The following is a 21228-nucleotide window of genomic DNA, read 5'->3' on the forward strand; positions in this document are numbered from 1 at the left end:
ACCTCAGATTAACTAACACAATTTATTCCATTGACATTCAGGTAGCAGCAAAAAGAAGACAATCTCAGTTGGCAGGTACTATCTCTTCGAGCGACAAAGCTGGTGAAGGGGCTGGAGAACAAGTCTTATGAGGAACAGCTGAGAGAGCTGGGGGCGTTTAGCCTGGAGAAGAGGAGGCTGAGGGGAGACCTCATTGCTCTCTACAACTACCTGAAAGGAGGTTGTGGAGAGGAGGGTGATGGCCTCTTCTCCCAGGTGACAGGGGACAGGACAAGAGGGAATGGCCTCAAGCTCCGCCAGGGGAGGTTCAGGCTGGACATCAGGAAAAAAAATTTCCCAGAAAGGGTCATTGGGCACTGGCAGAGGCTGCCCAGGGAGGGGGTTGTGTCACCTTCCCTGGAGGTGTTTAAGGCATGGGTGGACGAGGTGCTAAGGGACATGGCTTAATGATTGATAGGAATGGTTATACTCAATGATCCTGTGGGTCTTTTCCAATCTAGTGATTCTATGATTCTGTGATCTTCCCCTCTAGAAAGATTTTATTTGTGTTTTTCCTTAAGCATTTCCACTTCCCAACTGTTCACCTCACAGGGATCTGGGCAATGCACTTGACAAGGCATGAGAACTTTGCTGGTCTTCAACAGCCACCCATGACTTTTTTATGCTTGAAAAGTATGCATACCCCTTTTATATTGACTAAATTTTATTTGATAGACATTTACTTTCGATTTTCTTGCTCTCTCTTCAAGGAAAAGATAGAAGTACATTTTCTGAAATGAAATATAAGTTTGCAAAATTTTGAAATAATTAATTCAGCAGTGGGTTGCATATGGCATAATAAAATGATTACTGATAATTATTTTGCATCTAGATTACTATAATAGCAATTCTTTTACTTTTAATTGACTTAATTAAAACAAAAGAAAAAAAATTAGGCTTTTCATTTTCCATTTTCCTATTTCTGTAATGTTTTCATTCAGCAGCTGCTTGTCCAATCCTATCAAGTGATATAGAAAAATGTTCCACAGTTTAATATTGCTACCTTTTTCTGTGGCTGAAGAGAAAAGTAACTTTCTAATGGCAAAGGAATTGCAATAGCTCTGAAAAAAATCCTGCTGTACTTTTCTCAATTATTTGTCTTCTTTTTTCTTAGAAGAGTCAAATTAAAATGGTTTCTTGAAATAAAAATAACATAATAGCTGTACCCAAGAATTAAGAATTAAGCTTACACATAGGAATTCCTATGATTTTACTTGATGTTTAAACATTTTCTCCATTTCGGTATTTCTCCTTATTCTTTTTTAATGGAAAAAGAATATTTTCCTTTTTCTCTTTTAATAGAAATAGAAAACTTTAATATACAAGCAAATGCATTTTTTTCCCCTCTCACTTAAAACCTATGTAAAGTAGGAGCAATGGCAACAGTGTTAAGTAAAACAGCTGTTGGGAAAGGCTGAAGCCTAAAGTGATTGAGCATTTCATAAAAACTGTAGCAGTCATGATAGACACTACATAACATGACATTAGGTCAAACCAAATCCTAGAAAAATATTTACATAAGTTAATCAAATAACACCTTGACTATGAATAATTGGATTTTCAGAAACATTTGAATTTGTGAGAATGTCTTCTTTCTACAATGCCAAATACTTTTTACTGAAAAACAAGTCCTCTCTCCCATCTCACATTTCCTTTAGAAAAATCTTAACTGAAATGCAAGAATAGTGCCACAGGGAGATTGTAGCTTGGGTTCTTATAGATTAGCCTTGTTCTAGGCCACGTTCCCCTAATAGATTAAGTCTCCAGTGATGCACCATTTTCCTTCTCTAAGAAGAATTACAAAGAATGTTAGGAAGCCCCAGGCCAGAGAGCTTTTTCCATGAATGGAATACATACAAGTAAATACTCGATCTACTGATCCAAAGAGATGTAACTTCTATAGTACCTGGAGAGAAACATTTTATTTTATTTGTTAAAATGTCAACATTTTCTTGGCATATATATGTTACTTGCTTGTATCATTATTATTAAATGGCAGCTGAGAAAGAAATCATCTAAACAAATTAGATAACTGATGTTTTGTATTTTAAAGAATCTCAGGGATCTTCTGGCGCAACACTCGGCAGACATTATGGACTAAGATGAGCTACCAAAATTAAAATGTCCCATCCTTCAGAGGTGCCGACACTTGTTATTCCTATTGGCCTGAGTAGGAATGTTGAGATTATAGCACCTTTCAGCATCATATAAGTTTTAAGTAGTTACTTTTTAGGCACTCGAGTCAGAAGAAAAAGAAATTAGCTATTTCATGTAACCTTATGAAATCATGTACGACTTGCAGAACTTTGGTTTCACATCATAGAAGCTTGTCTGTGCTTAGAAAAGTAGCCTGGAATCTCCCAAAATGAATCTGAAATGAAATTTCCATAATGAATGAATAATTTACTAGAAGTGAACTAGCAGAAAAAGAAGTGCAAAGTAATTCCAAAATATCACTAGTGCATAAGTAAACATTCCTTGTAAGTCACTTATTCATAGAAATAGGATATAAATAAATGATGTTTGAGACTTCTTTCAAATTCTTAGAGTCCTTTATATGATACATTTTAGAACATTCCACAGCATCTAAAATATATAAAAATAAATATCTACAGTATTTACAAAGTATGATACAATCCAATCTTTAAAAAGACTTGTAAAGACATGTTCTTTAACTCATACTGAGGTAAATAGGTTTCTGTAAAACTGAGAAGAAATAGGAGAGGCAGTCGTTTTGAAGGAATCCCTTGGTCCAGTTGTAGTCTGTAACACGGCTAAAAGCATGTGCCATTCTCTGGTTGTATTACATGTATTGATTGAGCCAAAGTCATCCTTGCTGTAACTCCATCGAGGTAAGTTTAGTTACACTAGGGATGAATTTGTCCCAGTCTGAATTCTCTGTGTTGCTAGTGTCTTCAGCAGAAACCATCACAGCTTCATCTAAATTTGAAGTCATGCTCATCCCTGGTATGTGGAGATGCAGTTCTGCTGATTTCAATGGGCTGAGTGTAGCTGGGATACCTGTAAGATAAAATAAAGATTTTAAGATGATTTTACTGTTTGTAGCTGGTAGCTGACTGGCTCACTGTGTGATTGATGCACAAACTTTGATTTTTCTTAGTTTTAAGCATTTTTACTCTGTTTTACTACTTATTTAATGTTCAGTGTTTGGTAAATTGCCCTGTGGTTCCTTACACAGATGCCATTGTGGCCAGCAGAGCACTACAGCTCCCTGTGTACAAGTCAGTCATAGAATCATAGAATGGTTTTGTTTGGAAGTGACCTTGAAAGATCATCTAGTTCAGCCCCCCTGCCATGAGTACGGGACAGGCACGGACAAGAGAATGACAACAAATAAGAGATATGGAATAAAACATCATCTACGGCCACATTGTCATCCAAGTTTCATGGCTGTAATCTTGCTTGTGCCATACATGTAGGAATGGCAACACTACTGGAGAGAAGACCAAGCTGAATTCAGGGAAAAAGCCACATTTCTTCTATAGTACTTCTTCAGATGTACTTCATTTAATTCTTTTCAAATATATATTTTAGGAACAGATTAGCTGTGCTAGGAGACACCAGTTTCTCTGCTATAAATGTATAGTTTCTTGTATAGTCCTAGCCTATAGCAACTGAGAAAAATCCTAGACAATAAATATTCACAGCCCTAGAAGAGGGATGAATCCTCTACTTGCAGTCCCTTGAAAAGTCTTGCTAGGTTATAACATATAACACATAATGTAGCCAGATATGTCAAATAATAAATCATATGCCATTTTCCAACTATTCAAAAAGCCAGGGAACTGCACATTTTTTTTTGGTGATTACCCAGACTGGGAAAGCTTGAACAACTTATGCCTTTCATTTCAGACTGTTTTCATTTGCTTATCAACCTGTACTGGAGAAAAATCAAGAGTGGCTTCCTAACTTCTCCTGAATAGACACAATAACCCACACAACAGGGAAAAGAACAGAAAATGTGTGAAAACAAATTTGTATTAATTTCTTATTTGGTCAGCCCAGCCTACACCAGATGGCATGGTAAGCAGAAAATTTGAAATAGTCAAGGACATTTGGGGAGTTCAATCTGTATCCCAGTTTTGGTAATAATATTTATGATAAAATAGGCCACAACTGCAGATAATTAGCTCTGAATACAGCTGTTTATAAACGCAGGGTTGTTTATAAACACAAGGCCTTGGTGAGGACTTTTCCAATCGTAATGATCCTATGATTCCAGGGAAAATGATTTTCATACTTTCAGCTATACCTGTTCTTTACTTACTTAAGAGGCTAAAGGAAGTAGGGATCCAAAGAAATTATTTCTATAAAATGAGCAACTCAACTTGTGAAATAAATAAGGTGAAGTATTGTTTCATCAATATATAATTAAATTGTAGCATATTCTATAAAACATTTATTGTAAATTACTTTTCTTACAATCAGTTCTAAATTGTAAACAACAAGCTTTTTATTGCATTGTGTTCAGCCTTAAATATTGTTGTACACACAGCATCAAAGACATAGAGACAAGTGTACTAAGTGCAGTACCATTTGCTGGAAGCATGTTTATGTTGGTCAATATAACGTGTTCTGACAATTTTGAAATGTTATCAAAGTTGCTGATCTGGGTGGTCAAGGATTTCCGGCTCTCTGTACTGGCACGACCTCTGGTGAGCCGTTCATTGTGGTGCCCGCGAATGCCAAAGATGCAACAAGAAAACGCTGCTTTAAATTCTTCTCTAAATTTCCCTGCCAATCACAAGAAAAGACTCATGAAAGAATTGTGCTGTAAACCAAGTTTCAACAAACTTTGCAATCGACTTTCAACAAACAGCAATCTAAGGCTGCTCTTCTTCTAATGCAGAAGTAGGAAATCACAATTTCAGCAGGAGAAAGGAGAAATTTCAGAGAAAGGCAGGAAAAATATAACCTTTGTAAGAAGATATGTGTGGTATGGTAGGAAACTTAAATCATTCTTGGCTAGACAGAATGGACAAACTAGAATGATTTATGAAATCGTGCCATGTTGATTAATAACTTATTTAACAAAAACAAGTCATTGAGCAGTCGCAGGCTTAAATGACTGAATCATTACTTGACATGTGAAAGGAGGTGGCACGGCTAATTTGTACTTCATCTTGAATACATTTTAAAGAAGATTCAAAGCATTCAACAAGCCATTAGTCTGCTATCGGGTCTCAGGTCTCTGAGGAAATCATTCAGATCATCCTCACACTACACACTACAAAAAACCTACAATGGGCAAATGTGTAGTGAGAATCAACAGACTTTTTTGCCCCTGTATGTAGCCTCAACGGTACCAGTTAAAGTCCTGATTCTGCTGTCCACAGCCAAATAAGACAAATAAAAATTAAGACAAATCTATACTAATAAGCAAAGAGCTTCTTGGCTGGTTCTTTGGCCTTGAACATAGTTGGCACAGTCTGGTCATGCATGTACTATTAAAGACTCACCAGCCTTCAAAACCCACTACCTGCATATAAAATGCCAACCAGGGACAGCCTGTTTGGTAGCCTGTGCTGCCTCCTAGACATTATCCAGGGAGTGTTTAGGGGAATGGTAATTGTTTCAGACCAAAGCCATGCCAGGGACTTCTCTACCAAATCAATAGCATGGACAGTCAAATTCCAGCACTTGGATTCAGGCCCTAACACTGTTTGGTTTAGTTATAGGTAGACAGCCTAAAGGTAATGGGATACATCAGGCAACTCGTTCCAAGAAGAGGATCTAGTTCCCACTGGAGGAGCTGGGCTGGTGTTACACAGTCATTAATCTTATTTGCTATGGCTCATTACATTCAAACTATACATTAAATTCAAATTCTAGGTGATGGTAACTTACCACTGAGGAAGTTATAAATAATAGGATTGGCTGCACTGTTTGCATATACAAGCCAGTGTGAGAATGTGAACCAGGCATATACAGTTTCTCTGTCATCAGCGTGATTAAACATCCCAAAAACCCTATAGAAAAAGAAAAGAAAACCTGAAACATGGCAAAATTAGAAATCATAGAAAAAGATCTGTCAGCTTCTAGCCTAATTTAATCTCTGATTTGCAGTATCACAGAAAAGCTGCTCGATTTTTTGAGCCAATAAAGTCCATCCCTCAGCCTCCTTTTTTGGTGGTTTAGCACAACAGAGACCACCAGCACTTGAATTTGCAATAGGAAAGATGCAAGACTTCTATGCTAAATGCCAAAGTCAATGGGTGTTTGATAAGCCAAAAAAATTATAGGAAAAGATGTTTTGACCCATTCAAGTCATTGGAGTTCCTGGGTCTAAGCCCATTCTCCGATAAACAGCAACTCTGGAGTAAGAAAGTCACTGAACTGGCCCAAAACCTGATGCCACAGCACCAGCTTCAGTCCTCCAGAGAAAGCTGCTTTGCCCAGATTCCTTACATCTAATTTTTTGCCATTTAAGTCAGAATCTAACTACAGGCGTACTCTGCTACTGTCATAGAGGCAGCCTCTGTGCTTCCTCTGCAGTTAAGATATTGGTGGCCTAAACTGCCCTCTGGAAATACTTCTGCCTCTCTGCATTGCCTGCCAGGGGACCTGAGGATGAAAAGTTCTTAAATTAGACCTCAGGAGAGTGCCAGAATTGAGTGGAATATATTTAAGCCTTCATATCCAATTTATTATTATCAAACAATTCCTTAAAAATGAAAATGTTCCTCACTTCCATGTGTGCATTTGCAGCAAACAAGCTGTAATGCCATATGAATGACAGGTTTTAATGAGATGATGGGCTAGATTATTTTCATAAGGAAGAGCTTGCTAATAAGAGTTCCACAATCTGGCCTTTAGCTTAAATACTATGGATAGCTTAGGTATATTTGTTCCTTGCAACTGTATGCTTAATTTCCAGGTCTTTATCGTGAGATAAGTAAGTTAACCTTCAAAAGCATCTTCCAGAAAAAGAGGAATCATGTAACAGAGGATTGTTTTTAGACAGAAAGTTTTACCAAATGTTTACCTTTTGGGATAAACTTTACCTTTTCAAGACATTGAGGATGCTAACTGGTAGATAGCAAAGTGCAAAAACCAGGAGGACAACCATTAGCATACGTGCTGTTTTTCTTCTTGCACGAATCTGTTTTATTTCAGCTGCCACAGCACTAATCTTTGACTTTGTTGATTGTCCCAGCCCTCGGGGCTGAGCTGAGGACTGCAGAGGCTTCCATTTTTTCTGAACAACAGAAGAAGTTCCTGGGATCTAAGAAAGACAAAGTAAGGGGCACTTGGAAAAACTAGCACTGTGGGTAGCTGTAACAAGAAAAACAGACATGTTGATGTACACAATGTAAGCTTGCAGGGAGAAGAAGGTTTTATTATTAAACTAATTTATGTAGCTGCAACAAGAACAAATCCAATTTCAGACACAGTTGAAAGACTGCATAAAACTTTGTGTCTTATCCAAATATATCAGGTGGTATATTAAAATTTTCTTTACTTCCCACATAACTTGCCTTGCTTGTGTTTTCAGACTATCACACTTACCAAGCATATTGCTGTAATTATGTTGCTATAAAGTCCTATATTAAATGCTTTGATTTATGTCAGAGTAGCTTATCCCACTAATATGCTGCTAATCTAAAATACTAAGCAGCTTTTCAGTGTTGGAAAACAAGGTTTTAAAGTCTACGTAGTTTTAAGTGCCATAAACCTTACAAACATGCAATCTAGATGACAATAAGGCACCCAAAGAAATCACAGCTGAAGTGTGGATCTCTCTGCAGAGCTCTTCAAAACTGAATGTATATACAGTGATGAAAAGAGGGGAATCATGGAGAAGTGCCAAAACACAAGAAGAGTTAGGTTAGCAAAATACACCTTCCAATGGGTAGGTGTGTAATATCACCATGTTATTAAAAAAAAATAATCTCGTTTTTTGTTTTCTGTGCCCTCACATAAGCCAAACCAAATAAAGCAATTTTGCTTCAGTTCTTCAAAATTATTTCCTGCTTGCAGCCAAATGCAAAAGACTGCAGATGGCAGGGACTTAGTGACCTTTATTACAATGACATTTATAATGTTTTCAGTGTTATACCTTGTGAAAAATTTTTGGGTAGAAGTAAAGTTTCATTCGCGCACAGTGCAATGGTCTGTGGGGTAACTAATCTCCTGAGTGTAAAATAATTTATGTTTAAAAATATCTGCAAAATTCAAATTGTCTATTGTTTCATTTTAAAAATTAGGGTTTATCCAAACAGACTGACCAGGAAAGAATGACTTTTAGGATATTTATTTCAGAAATAAAAAAAAGTAAGCTAGCAAGGGAATAATTGTTTTAAAATAAGAGCATGCATATTCAGAATGATTCTAGAATAGCTTGTTTGATTTTTTTTTTCATGAATGGATTCCTTGCACAGACAAGCCCTTAATTTAGCATTTACGTGCACCATCAAACTTGATTTACAACTATTGGAATATGTTGGCAAAGTTGTGTTGTGATGAACAGGAAATCAATGAAGCAGAATGGGGGATAAGTTAAAACATTTATTATTTACAAATGTGTCTACAGACATAGAGCAAATAAAACCCTTTGCACTTACTTCTACTGTGGGTTTCCACTCATTCAGTTGAAATCAACAGTAGAAGTCTCATACCAGAACATGACTGTCCTCTTGCAAGGGATTTACTCTATTTAGTTGTGGGGCATAGGACTGCACTATGCCTTTGTTATGCACTACTGATATCATGTTGTCTAAAATTCTGATTCTGGCTTATCAGGGATAAACCAGATAACCTTTGACATTCTATTCTTCTAACTTGGAAGCAGAAGCTTTTCCTTCCTTTTCACTCTCACTAAGTTAATATATTATGGCAAAAACTGGAGATGGAAGCAGAGAAGTTCAGCCAAATCTCTCCCCCCTGGTTATGCCAAAGATTCACTTGAAGAAATCAGTGGCCAGCTTCTATGGTAACTAGATGCAATTTAGATGAAGAAAAACATTATCTTTGTTCCAAATTGTGAATGGCTATTTCTATGGAAATGTTAGGCATGACTGTGTACATGGTTTGTACCTGGTTGTGCAGGTAGAAGTGTCTTTTATGATATTTAAGTAGATTTTAATAACAAGGGGTGGCCAAAGGTAGGACTGCATACAATATACAGTCTCACTGTACTATACATTGAATTGCTAGATCTTCAGGATATTGAGAAACTTTTGAAAGAGACCGATTTCCCTCTTTTTTATTTGGCATACACGAGGGCTTTGCTGCTGTTACAAGAGGCCGTAATAACACAGTAATTATATTATCAGGAAAAAAATATAAGAAAAAAGGAGAACTATATATCCACAGATGCAGAGCTGAACCAGTACCATCTAAGGAGCATAACACTTCAAAAGCATATGTGCATGTGTGTGTGTGTGTGTATACAGAAACATTCACAGATGTGCATTTATGCGTGCATATATTACAAGTGATAGGATGAGGGGAAATGGCCTCAAGTTGTGCAGGGGAGATTCAGACTGCATATTAGGAAGGACTTCTTCACTGAAAGGGTTATCAAGCATTTAAACAGGCTGCCCAGGAAAGTGGTGGAGTCATCATCCCTGGAGGCATTTAAAAGATGTGTAAATGTGGTGCCTAGGGACATGGTTTAGTGGTGAACTTGGCAGTGTTACATTAAGGGTTGGACTCTGTGGTCTTAAGGGCCTTTTCAACCTAAATGGTTCTATGAATCTATGATTGTGTAAGTACAAGTGTACACATGCTGGAATAATACGTATATTTGCTTTTCAGTAATGAATCAGTTATAGAGATAATTTTGAGGATTTTGTGCAATACCTTTCCTCTAACCTCTCAAATTATTATCAAGGCTTTTATAACCATAGGAAATCCCTCTAAATGTAGGAACAACTTGCAAAGATTGGAAGCGTATCTTTCAGCTGACAAAATGATATTGGGCAAGGTTTCTAGTTATGAATATGAATAGGCTTTACTGTCAATGCATGTGGACATCAGCAAATTGAAGCATACTGTATGGAACTTGATGATACAAATTATGAATCAACCCTTCATCCTAAACCCATTCAGCTCTATTTATTTGTTCAAAAGTTACTTTTAATCAACTCAAAATCCAAAAAAACTCAAAATCCAAAAGAGAACATAGCCTTCTAAGTCACTGCCTCCTTACTAATAATTAAAATAAACTACTCGAAATACCTGATATTTGCGGCATGATTGTTGTGTTTACAAAGATGAATCATTAATTCAAAGACTGTAAACTTGTATTCAAAGATCTGCTTGAAAGACACAATCGGTAATTTTAAGAGCTATTGCACAGAATATAGTAGGGATAGCTTGTAAATCTATCTTACTTTTAGTCATCTGAAGATGTGCATGCAGACACGTTCCTTTTTAAAAAAGAACCTTTAGAAAGGTGTAAGGCATTGAAAGCATATACTCTTTGCTGGTTTTTTCTAGCATGAATATCTAAGAAGCCTTATTGTGCCTTGCAATAAATCACTGTGTTTAACTGAACTTGTGGTAAAAAGCATGATTTCTTAATTGAAACTTTTGTCAAACATTTCTTTTCGACCACTGCATTCATTTGCTATATGTCACTGATTATGGCATGCTTGTTGCACTTAGAAAAATGCCTGATGTCTGCAGTCAAGTCACAGTTGATGATAGATGCACAGTGGTTTTAATTTCCCTTAGTGAAGACTCTTATACATACTGCTATCACCTCTGCCAGGAAAAGAGATATCAGTAACTTTGCATAGATAGCACTAAGCCTATAGTAGTGTTTGTCTTTTTGCCACTGGAAAAAAAGAAAGAAAATAAGCCCAGCCAGCATGGGTTCATGAAAGGTAGGTCCTGCTCAAACAACCTGATCTACTTATATGACAAGGTGACCTGCCTAGGAGGTGAAGAAAAGGCTGTGGATGTTATCTGCCTGGACTTCAGTAAGGCCTTTGACACTGTTTCCCACAGCATTCTTCTAGAGAAGCTGGCGGCTCATGGCTTGGACAGGTGTACTCTTCACTGGGTAAAGAACTGACTGGCTGGCTGAACCCAGAGAATTGTGGTGAAAGGAAGAGTTGGTAGCCAGTCACAAGCGATGTTCCCAGGGCTCAATGTTTAGGGCAGTCTTGTTTAATATGACCTGGACGAAAGGATCATATGTACCCTCAGTAAGTTTGCAGATGGCACCAAATTTGGTGGGAGGTTTGAACTGCTTAAGGGTAGGAAGGCTCTGCAGAAGGATCTAAATGGGCCAACGTGAATTGTATGAGATTTGATGAGGCTAGGGGCTGGGTCTTGCACTTCAGTCACAACAATTCCATGTAGCTCTACAGGCTTGGGGGAAAGTGGCTGGAAAGCTGCCTGGAGGAGAAGGACCTAGGGGTGTTGGTTGACAGCTGGCTGAACGTGAGCCAGCAGTGGCCCCGGTGGCCAAGAAGGCCAATGGCATCTTGGCTTGGATCAGAAATAGTGTGGCCAGCAGGACTAGGGAAGCAATTGTCCCCTTGTATTTGGCGCTGGTGAGGCTGCATCTGAAAACCTGTATTCAGTTTGGGGCCCCTCATTACAAGAAAGGCATTGAGCTGCTGAAGCGCGTCCAGAGAAGGGCAATGAAGCTGGTGAAGGATCTAAAAAGCAAGTCTTATGAGGAGTCTCTGAGGCAACTGGGATTGTTTTGCCTGGAGGAGAGAAGGTTGAGGGGAGACCTAATCGCCCTCTACAACTACATAAAAGGAGGTTGTACTGAGGTAGGTGTTGGTCTCTTCTCTCAAGTAACTAGAGATAGGACAAAAGGAAATGGCCTCAAGTAGATCTAGGGGAGGTTTAGATTGGATAGCAGGAAAAAAATCTTAATTGAAATAGTGGTGAAGCACTGGAACAGGCTGCTCAGGGAAGTGGTGGACTCTCCTTCCCTGGAGGTGTTAAAAATACTTCTAGATGCTGCACTTTGTGATATGGTTTAGTAAGCATGGTGGTGTTGGGCTGACAGTTGGACTTGATGATTTTAGATTTTTTTTTCCAACATTATTGATTTCATGATTATCTTAAACTTGTTGGCATGCAAGGTATATAGGCAGAAGAAATATTGTAAAGAAGAATTACATTTGCAGGGGGAAAAAAATGACAAAACAGGTTGGGCTCCAGTTATTTAACTTCTGCTCTGAATCCGAACCAGCGTTTTCAAACTATGTTCAGGTTAAGAGCAATTGCTTTTCATTAACTTAATTAATAGACAGTTTGGAGAACAGGTAGACTATAAAGAAAGTACAGAAGAGAAGGTTAAGAAGGAGTATGGTGATAAGGTGATTGGGTGTCACAGGGCAGATAATTATTCAGCTATGCAGAGGATCTTAGAGCTATGTTGGACTGAACGTAATTTCAAAACTATTGAGAAAAGCCTTTGTTCTGGTGAAGAGACCCCTCAAATTTTAAAGGTCAAATTTTACCTTCAAATGATGTTGTTATTTGACCCTATAGATGTAAGTAATTAGAAGCAAAAGTAATAATTTGAAGATAAACAGCAAGGTAATGAGCAGCTCTGGTTTAATCTAATCGGATTATAAGTGAGAATAATTGTTATGGTGGTGTATGAGTGGTAACACAATGCCTTAAAATGGATTTGATTTTTCCTATGTTTTAGTTATTTGCCAGAGATTTGTTCTGATAACATAAGACTTTTGTGTTTACTTGCAACATATTTATATTTAGAAATCTAAAATCTACTTGTGATTTCTCTGATGGATGAATTCGAACTGCATGAAAAATGCTCCTGATGTGGCAGATACTATGTCCTGGCCAGGACAGCCTCAAGTTTGGATGGTATCCGTCATAATGGTGAGAGAGAAATGATACATGCCCGTACTTTGATGGGAAATGTTAGCTATTCTTAGAGGATTTTGAGAGGACAGGAGAAGGAATATCTTGCATCATGTCTTCAATGGGACAAGTTTATTGTCCTTCAGAGAATGACAGGGGATGGAGAAGGACTACACCTATAAATAAATCCAGGACAAAGCAGAAGACAGCAGAAAGAACCATGGACTGATGCATGACAGATTGCATTTCACACCCAGGTAATCATTCTCAAGCTGACACCACTTTGATTTGTTTGAGCAGAAAATGTTCCTGGAAAAAGTCATGTGACTTTTGCCACTTCAATTCAAATATTCTTTGTTGTGTGCTTGCTTGGCTATTTTTGAGTTTATGTTTTTTGGGGTTTTTTGGGGGGTTTTTTTTTAGTATTTCTGTTGTCTTTTGTGTATTTTTAATTTGAAGCTTGGAAAAACAGATTTCACAATGGAAATCATGCCAATTATTTGTCAATAATTCATATCAAGTGTTACTGATAACAGCCAGGTTCACATCAGGCACTTCCAATCTCACGATTTGGGTAGCTGGACTTTCTAGTCTAACTTTTGTTGAAGTTGGACCTGCTATGAATCTGGGACTTTGTAGTATGAAAAAAGTGTACCGACTACTTAAAAAAATGAGAAGGTCAATCATAACTTTTGACTGCTACAGGAGATTTTAGCTGTATAAATAAGGTCACCTAAGGTATTTCAGTAAACATATTTCCAATACAATGGGACAAGCCTTTCTTTTGCCTATAATCAGTCTTCCTGTTGCTTTTTCCTCTTTTTTTTCCCCTCTAAACCTTTCATAGACTTTCATTTTGATTGCTTTCATTTTTTAATGCATCTCTGCCTATCCACAGTGGCTGTAAGCCAGTGGTATCACTGAGCCTAGTGACGGTGCTGGATGTAAAAATTCGAGTCCTAACACAGCCAATATTGAGAACAAGGTTCTACATAGGAATCTGTAATTAGTCACAACAGCAAGCAAACAGAGCTAGTGTAAGTGACCTACCTGGCGACACCACAGCTTTCGGAATATTTGCAGATAGGCCAACACCATAAGACACAGGGGTGCCATGTATGTCACCAGAAAAAAGCACGTGTGATACATTTTGGGGTAAAGCTCAGCTGAAAACAAAAATACGAGAAGTGCATTTAAATATATGTACATTTCAAAATCTCTTTAAGACAAATCATTTACATAGATATGCATGTTTTTCAAACATAATAGGTTATAACGGAAGATGTATCCAATAGTATTATGGTCAGGATTTATTTTTTATTCACTTCTATATACATTCTGTTTCTATTATAAACCTGCTTTTATCTCAAGCATCTTTTATATCACATTATTGCTTTCATTTCACATTCTTATTTAGGTATCAAGTCTTAAGAAGTTTTGCTTTTTTAAAATCACTGAAAATAGAAAATGTCATTACGTAACAATAACTAACTAATTATCTGACCTACCTAATCTTTGATGCATTTAACAGCTTGTGCAACTGTCTTTAGTTTTAATTGTGCAAAGACTACTATGTATCCCTGAGTAAACTGTAGTGTCTTACCTAATAAGCAGAGAATGTAGGCTACAACACAGAGGTTGCTGATGGAAGGAGAGACAGACATTTTGCAAATTGCTTTTTGGTGGCAGAATAAATGTAATTAAGATGCAGTTGTTTATTAATATCATTATATTTAAAAAATAGAATTAATTCAGTCAAATGCCCTAAACTTAGAAATTTCCAAGATTATTTTTGACTCAGCTTTAAAAATATTGCGTTTGCTCCCATTGTGTTCTAGTTTCCTGTGTATCTCTTTTTTAAAGACAATTTATGGATGTTATTTGCTTAGTAACAAACGTCTTACAAATATTGTGAGTGTATTGTGCTTTTTAAAATTTGTATCATAGACTTCACCATTAGATTATAGCAGAATGTGCAGTGAATGCTCAGAAAACTTGTTTTCTTGTTTTTAACATCAAATGTAGTTTGGTATTACTAAATGTTGATATTGATTACAACTTAACATTTACAGATGGCCTCAGAAAAGGAATGAACATTATAAAGTGTGACAATGGATAACAGAAGAGAAACTGGGCACTCCATGAGCAGTGAGATCGTGTAGTAATCCTAAGCATTGCATTTTGGCTAGAGTAAGAAGGAGTGTTTGTGTTTATGTCCAGAATTTCAAAATGTTTCAGGATGATGAGATCTGCAACTGCAACTCTATATTGATTGTGGTTCTAATAAAAAATAAATAATGAAAACAAGAGTTGCGTAAGATCAAAACTTCGGTGAAACATTTTCTCACACTTAAAGTAATTGAGATTGTGGATCCTATCAAACAAGAGGTCTTTTTGCATGCCAAAAGAGTCCCTGAGAGTTTGATTGGACAAGAAGATACAAAGACTTGGCCTACAACTCTTGTAGCAGGGAACACTAAATCATGATGTTAACTCCAGGCTCACCAGTCAGTGTCAGGGAAAGAGAAACTTGCTATATCAAAATGCAGCCAATGTTCATTGCTAGGAAAGGTAACAGAGATGTTGCCACTGAAATTTGACAGCTTTGAAGGATGAACATTCAAAAAAATTCAGATAAACAGCATTTGGCTCCTTACTCACTCTACGATCCTGTAGCAAATCAACTTACCAATTCTTAGCTAGCAACTGCAGCTTCTAGCTCTTGTCAATATCCCTGAGGGAGACAGATCATTTGGGGCAGGTTTTTTATAACTGCTGATAGCCTGGGTTTGGATATTGACTAATGATCTCAAACTTGGTTTTGCATTTCAGAAAATGCAGCCTCACAGCAGTCCTGTCAGACAGGGAAATGCATGCATGCTTCACAGGTGGAGAGATTAAGGAGAAACTGGAGTAATGTGACTTACTGGGATCATGGGAGGTCAGAGCTGAAATTACATTCTTTCTGCTCAGAAGGAGATGCCACCTGTCTCTTCAATGCTCTGCAGGCAGCCAGGCCCCTTTCAGGTAGGATGGTACATATTTAAGAGGCCATCTGGAGTTTATTGCTTCCAATTTAGCATTCCAAGTAAAGTGAAACATTAAATGAGCCTAGCTATCTACAAAGAACTGATGGACCAGGTTGGAAGAAGATCCTAACATTTGCCTTTGAAGTTTAGCCACCTGGAAAGTGCCAGCTGCTAAACATCAAAGGAAACCTGTCCCTCCTCCACCCAGGGCAAAGCCCTCTGTAGGAATTTTCCCTAAGAAGCACGACTCTGTTTAGCTTCTCAAGCCAAAGAAAAGCTTCAAAGCTGTTTGAAAATCACAGCAGAAAGATGGAGGAAGGGCTGGTTTGGGATACTGTTCATTTATCAAGGGAGTGAGTTCCAGGCTCCTTGAATGAGAAAATCAATCAGTCTATGGTACTGGTGATACGTCAGCTGCTTGACTGGGACTGCTGAATTTCTTACTGCCAAGAAGAAGAGAAGTGTCTTTGCCTTCCGTGGTTACTTAATAGTCTTTGGGACAGGGTGAGATTATTCTTAGCTGGTGTAACTTTCTCTTTAAGAAGTAATTAATGATTCTCACATCACTGACTGATGTTCTACTGAAAAGGAAAGGGGACAAAAAGCAAGCAGGTGTTTATGGGGAATTGAATGGGGTGAGATTGATGTTCCTCCTCAGCACCAGTCATTTGGTATGATTGCTCCACATGATAAGGGATCAGTATGCTAAAACAACTCTTCTGTCTGCTGCAGGGGTTATTAAACAAATTCTAAATTTAAAAAATTTTAAGCTTTAACAAATTCTAAACTTTAAAAAAGCTCCCTTCTTGGTGGTGTGTTCCAGTCCCAGACTCTTGTTCAATAAAGCAAGGAGGTAAAAGATTGAAACTACAGCTTCTGGATTTTTGCCAGAATTTTACTACATTTGTGTAAATACATATATACATACAGGATATGTATGTATGCAGCCTGAAAACAACCCAGCCTAAAAAGTCTTTGATACGTCTAGCGAGTGAAATACTCCTTTAAGGCATAGGTGCATAATGAAATTGTTACTCTTGACAGCTTCCCTAAGAATATGGATAAACAAGAAGACTATCAGGTTTGATGAGCATGAGCAGAGAGTCCCCAGGTTCTCTAGTCTCAGAAGGTCACCTATGAGGCTTTGGAGATACCAGTATGAAGAAGCAAAGCAGCTAACAGAGCATACTTTTAGAATAAGGCTTAATAAATGCAGATGTTAAGTGGATACCCATAGATCAGAAAATTCAACCACACAACGTGGTCTTTTCCAAACTATATACTTATGTCACAGGACTTACAGTTAGCTAATGCTAAAATTACATTTTCAAACCTGATCTGTTTTGCCTGAGTTATCAATTCACAATAACACCAAGCATAATTTTAGTATCAGAAATATTATCACTTCCTTCTGCATTAAAACATTCCACAATTTTTTCCTTAAATTCTGAACACAGGATGTATAAACCTTCATGTAATAATGCATTTTCCAGCTATTTGTTTTCCAAAATTAAAGTAATAAGTTTTTTGTACTAAACGAAGTCTTCTCTTTGTTTCCATTCAACCCTGCAGTTTTAGGGAAGGATTATCTCCATATTCTTTTTATCATTTGCAAAGGGGTTGGCTAATGCACTTTGGCTAACACTGTATTTGTGGACAGCTCTGAGGGAATGTATTTAGCTGACTTGGACACATAGCAAATTGATTTTAATATATGTTTCTTTTATTTTGGCACTTTATCATCAAATTCAGCACATAGCAATTACAGACTATTATAGAACTGTGGCCAACACTGGCTCCTTAAGTGAGTCTGAATAGGTCACATGTTGGATCCTTCTGCATTCCCAAATAAAATATTGTTATTAGACAGTACTCAAAATGAAAAACTCTCAACCTAGAATTGGCAATGTATTTTATATTCAGGAATGTCAGAAGCAATTAAAAAGAAATTGAGCCCTGTTTTAGGCTGAACTATTGCTCCATTTGCAGTCACTGGCAGCTCTCCAACAGCATGATTGAAATCTTATTAGTTAGGGTGGCCAATATTTGTTCACCATTATGAAGCTCAAGCATCACAGTGCTGACCAGACCTTCCTTCCAGACACTCATCAAACTTGTATGGATTTCAGCAGCTGGACCTAAGTCTCGGTAGGGTACAGTAATATCTCCTGCTTTGCCATGTCCGACAATTTCCTGGACATAGCTTCCCATTAGTCCTCCAAAGCACCTCATGTTTCAGTAGCCTTGAATTAGAATAGACTTCCAAAACACTTTGTAAAATGTCATTAAGCATGCCCTTTTTGCAGTCTCAACCTTGACAATTAACAATTTAAGATCTTTGAGACATACAGTGCATATAGCGCTCTGTAAAGATTTTATCGGATGTACCTTAATTTTAGATAGTACCAATTATATGCAGTTCTAAACAAAGCAGTAAACACTCAGATATAATACCTTTCATTTTAATTGACTCTCCTATAGGATTTGCCCGGGGTGTCTTGAATGTATGGAAGATCTACATCTTCACTTCCTCTCTGAAATATAGCTTATTTGTAAGAATATGAATTTCTTTCTCCTTCAGCCTCCTCAGAGTGAGCATTGTTTGACCTTCAATACTCCCAGAAAAAAAAAAAAAAGACAAACCAAAATCCAACAGAAATGCAACTACTTTCTTTGGAAATGTTAGCTTTCTATTCCTTCTTCTGGCCTCAAAGCTTACCGGTCTTTTCAAACTACTGTCCATGTTCTTTTGTTCTTAAGCTTGAAAGTCTTTTGTGATTTCGAGCCCTAGTTTTCAGTAGAAAATCTGCATCTTCTATGCTTTGGCCCAACTCATTGTCCCTAGACATCTTCAGCTGAATGGAAATTATTTGTAGCTAATGACACTCTACTCTCCATCGTCTGAAAGGGATGCTGACATCTACATATACCAGGGCTCAGTGCTGGGACCAGCCCTGTTCAATGTCTTTATCAATGACCTGGATGAAGGCATCGAGTGCACCCTTAGCAAGTTTGCGGACGACACTAAGCTGGGTGGAAACGTGGATCTGCTGGAGGGTCGGGAGGCTCTGCAAAGGGATCTGAACAGGCTGGACCGCTGGACAGAGTCCAATGGCATGAGGTTTAACAAGGCCAAATGCCGGGTCCTGCACTTGGGGCACAACAACCCTATGCAGTGCTACAGACTGGGAGAAGTCTGTCTAGAAAGCTGCCTGGAGGAGAGGGACCTGGGCGTGTTGGTTGACAGCGACTGAACATGAGCCAGCAGTGTGCCCAGGTGGCCAAGAAGGCCAATGGCATCTTGGCTTGTATCAGAAACGGCGTGACCAGCAGGTCCAGGGAGGTTATCCTCCCTCTGTACTCGGCACTGGTGAGACCGCTCCTCGAATCCTGTGTTCAGTTCTGGGCCCCTCACCACAAGAAGGATGTTGAGGCTCTGGAGCGAGTCCAGAGAAGAGCAATGAAGCTGGTGAGGGGGCTGGAGAACAGGCCTTATGAGGAACGGCTGAGAGAGCTGGGGGTGTTTAGCCTGGAGAAGAGGAGGCTGAGGGGAGACCTCATTGCTCTCTATAACTACCTGAAAGGAGGTTGTGGAGAGGAGGGTGCTGGCCTCTTCTCCCAAGTGACAGGGGACAGGACAAGAGGGAATGGCCTCAAGCTCCACCAGGGGAGGTTTAGGCTGGACATTAGGAAAAAATTTTCCCAGAAAGGGTCATTGGGCACTGGCAGAGGCTGCCCAGGGAGGTGGTTGAGTCACCTTCCCGGGAGGTGGTTGAGTCACCTTCCCTGGAGGTGTTTAAGGCACGGGTGGACAAGGTGCTGAGGGACATAGTTTAGTGATTGATAGGAATGGTTAGGCTCAATGATCCAGTGGGTCTTTTCCAACCTAGTGATTCTGTGATATCTTGTATTTTATCCCCATTGATAATGTATGGTTAACTCTATATTTAGTAAAAAATTTCATTATTTGAGCAACTACTTGTAAAGCACAGAAAGGTTCTTCTTTCAAGTTACTATGATAAGCTATTCTTAGGAAGTGGAGAGGATTATTTTTTTATGGATAGCTGAAATGCACCAGCATAATAACTAGCAATGATAGTGCATTATCATTAGAAGAATAATTCATTAAAAAGGCAGTGGGATAAAAATAGGATTGCTATTTTTCAGTGGAATGAAAACTTCCCATTTCTGAAAACTTTAATGCATTTTTAATGCAAAATTATTTTCATTTCATGCTCAACATACATTTACCCCCATCCCCCAAAAGTAGTTTTGGAGTGTTTACATTTCATTTCTGAAGCCACACTTAAAAATACCTTAATTCTATGCACAAGTGCTTGCCTTTGTTACACCCCTTTCTGCCTCTCCAAACATCCAAGTTAAGGCTCACATCATAACCTGAAGATCAATGGATTTCATGTTGGACCAGCCTGAACAGAGTCTTGCAAACATGTAGGAGTTTTGGCTTTTTTCCCTTTGTATAACGGGTGCTTCAGCTCAGGCATATCTGTGGGCTGCAGCTATTTCAGCGCAGCACTGAAGGAGAGGCACTCTTCAAAACAGTTCCAAGTCCGAAATACAGACTCTGTAATTTTCAAGTGAAAATTTCTGTTGGGGAATCAAAAAGTAGCCAATGAAGAATTGGAAATTTTGAGCCTGTGTTGTCTGATGAAACGCTCTGCTGACTTTCTAATCAATTAACTACATAATTTTCATTTTTTTAGGCTGATTGATAGACACTTTGCTGCAGTTCTGACCTTAAAGTGGTGGAGGCATGGATAATTAGTTCTGCAGCCAAAATAAGTGGACACAAATTGTACTTTCATTGAATGCTGTGAAAGAAAATAGTCGTATAAATACTGCGGCATCAAGCAGCAGACTGAAGTACAGAATTGCTCTCAGATGAAGAAAGAAGACTAGAAACAAAAAGCTGATATATCCTCTCCAGTGAAACAGCAAGTACAACATTCACAGCTTAACCACATCCATCACATCTTTGTTTGCAATGAGTGCCAGGTAGCTAAGGGCCATCTCTGCCCTACTACCTTGTCTCAGAGGACTAACTGGGATGAAAAAGATAAAGAACAGGGAACGTGATAGCCAACATCTTCTCACTAATCCCCCAGTGGCCCTGCAGGGGCTGTTATCAGGGGAGTAACTTCCAAAACAGCACATGGAAGAGCTCTCAGCAGTTCAAGTTGCTTCAACTAATTTATCATGATAATTAAGTACAGGTGATCCAGTTGTTTTTTTATCTTAATTGTTCACAGGACTGGAATCTTCTTCTACAGAGACATTTCTGGTAAAGAATCTGATTGTGTTTCAATACAAATCA

At 38.3% G+C, this 21228-nt stretch overlaps 1 protein-coding gene across 1 annotated transcript in view; it reads right to left on the reverse strand.

The window, feature by feature from the left end:
* Positions 1-1391: 1391 nt before the first annotated feature.
* Positions 1392-21228, reverse strand: part of HCRTR2 (hypocretin receptor 2) — a 37196-nt gene continuing 17359 nt past the window's right edge. Inside the window, exons 4-8 of the mRNA XM_069850939.1 lie at positions 13915-14030; positions 7065-7285; positions 5908-6029; positions 4594-4794; positions 1392-3060 (exon numbers count right to left, since the gene is read on the reverse strand). Of these exons, the coding sequence (XP_069707040.1) occupies positions 2867-3060; positions 4594-4794; positions 5908-6029; positions 7065-7285; positions 13915-14030 (854 nt within the window). The 3' untranslated portion in view covers positions 1392-2866. The remainder of the gene's footprint in view (positions 3061-4593; positions 4795-5907; positions 6030-7064; positions 7286-13914; positions 14031-21228) is intronic.

The sequence above is a fragment of the Phaenicophaeus curvirostris genome, chromosome 2 (genome assembly GCF_032191515.1).
Source record: "Phaenicophaeus curvirostris isolate KB17595 chromosome 2, BPBGC_Pcur_1.0, whole genome shotgun sequence".
Lineage (NCBI taxonomy): Eukaryota > Metazoa > Chordata > Aves > Cuculiformes > Cuculidae > Phaenicophaeus > Phaenicophaeus curvirostris.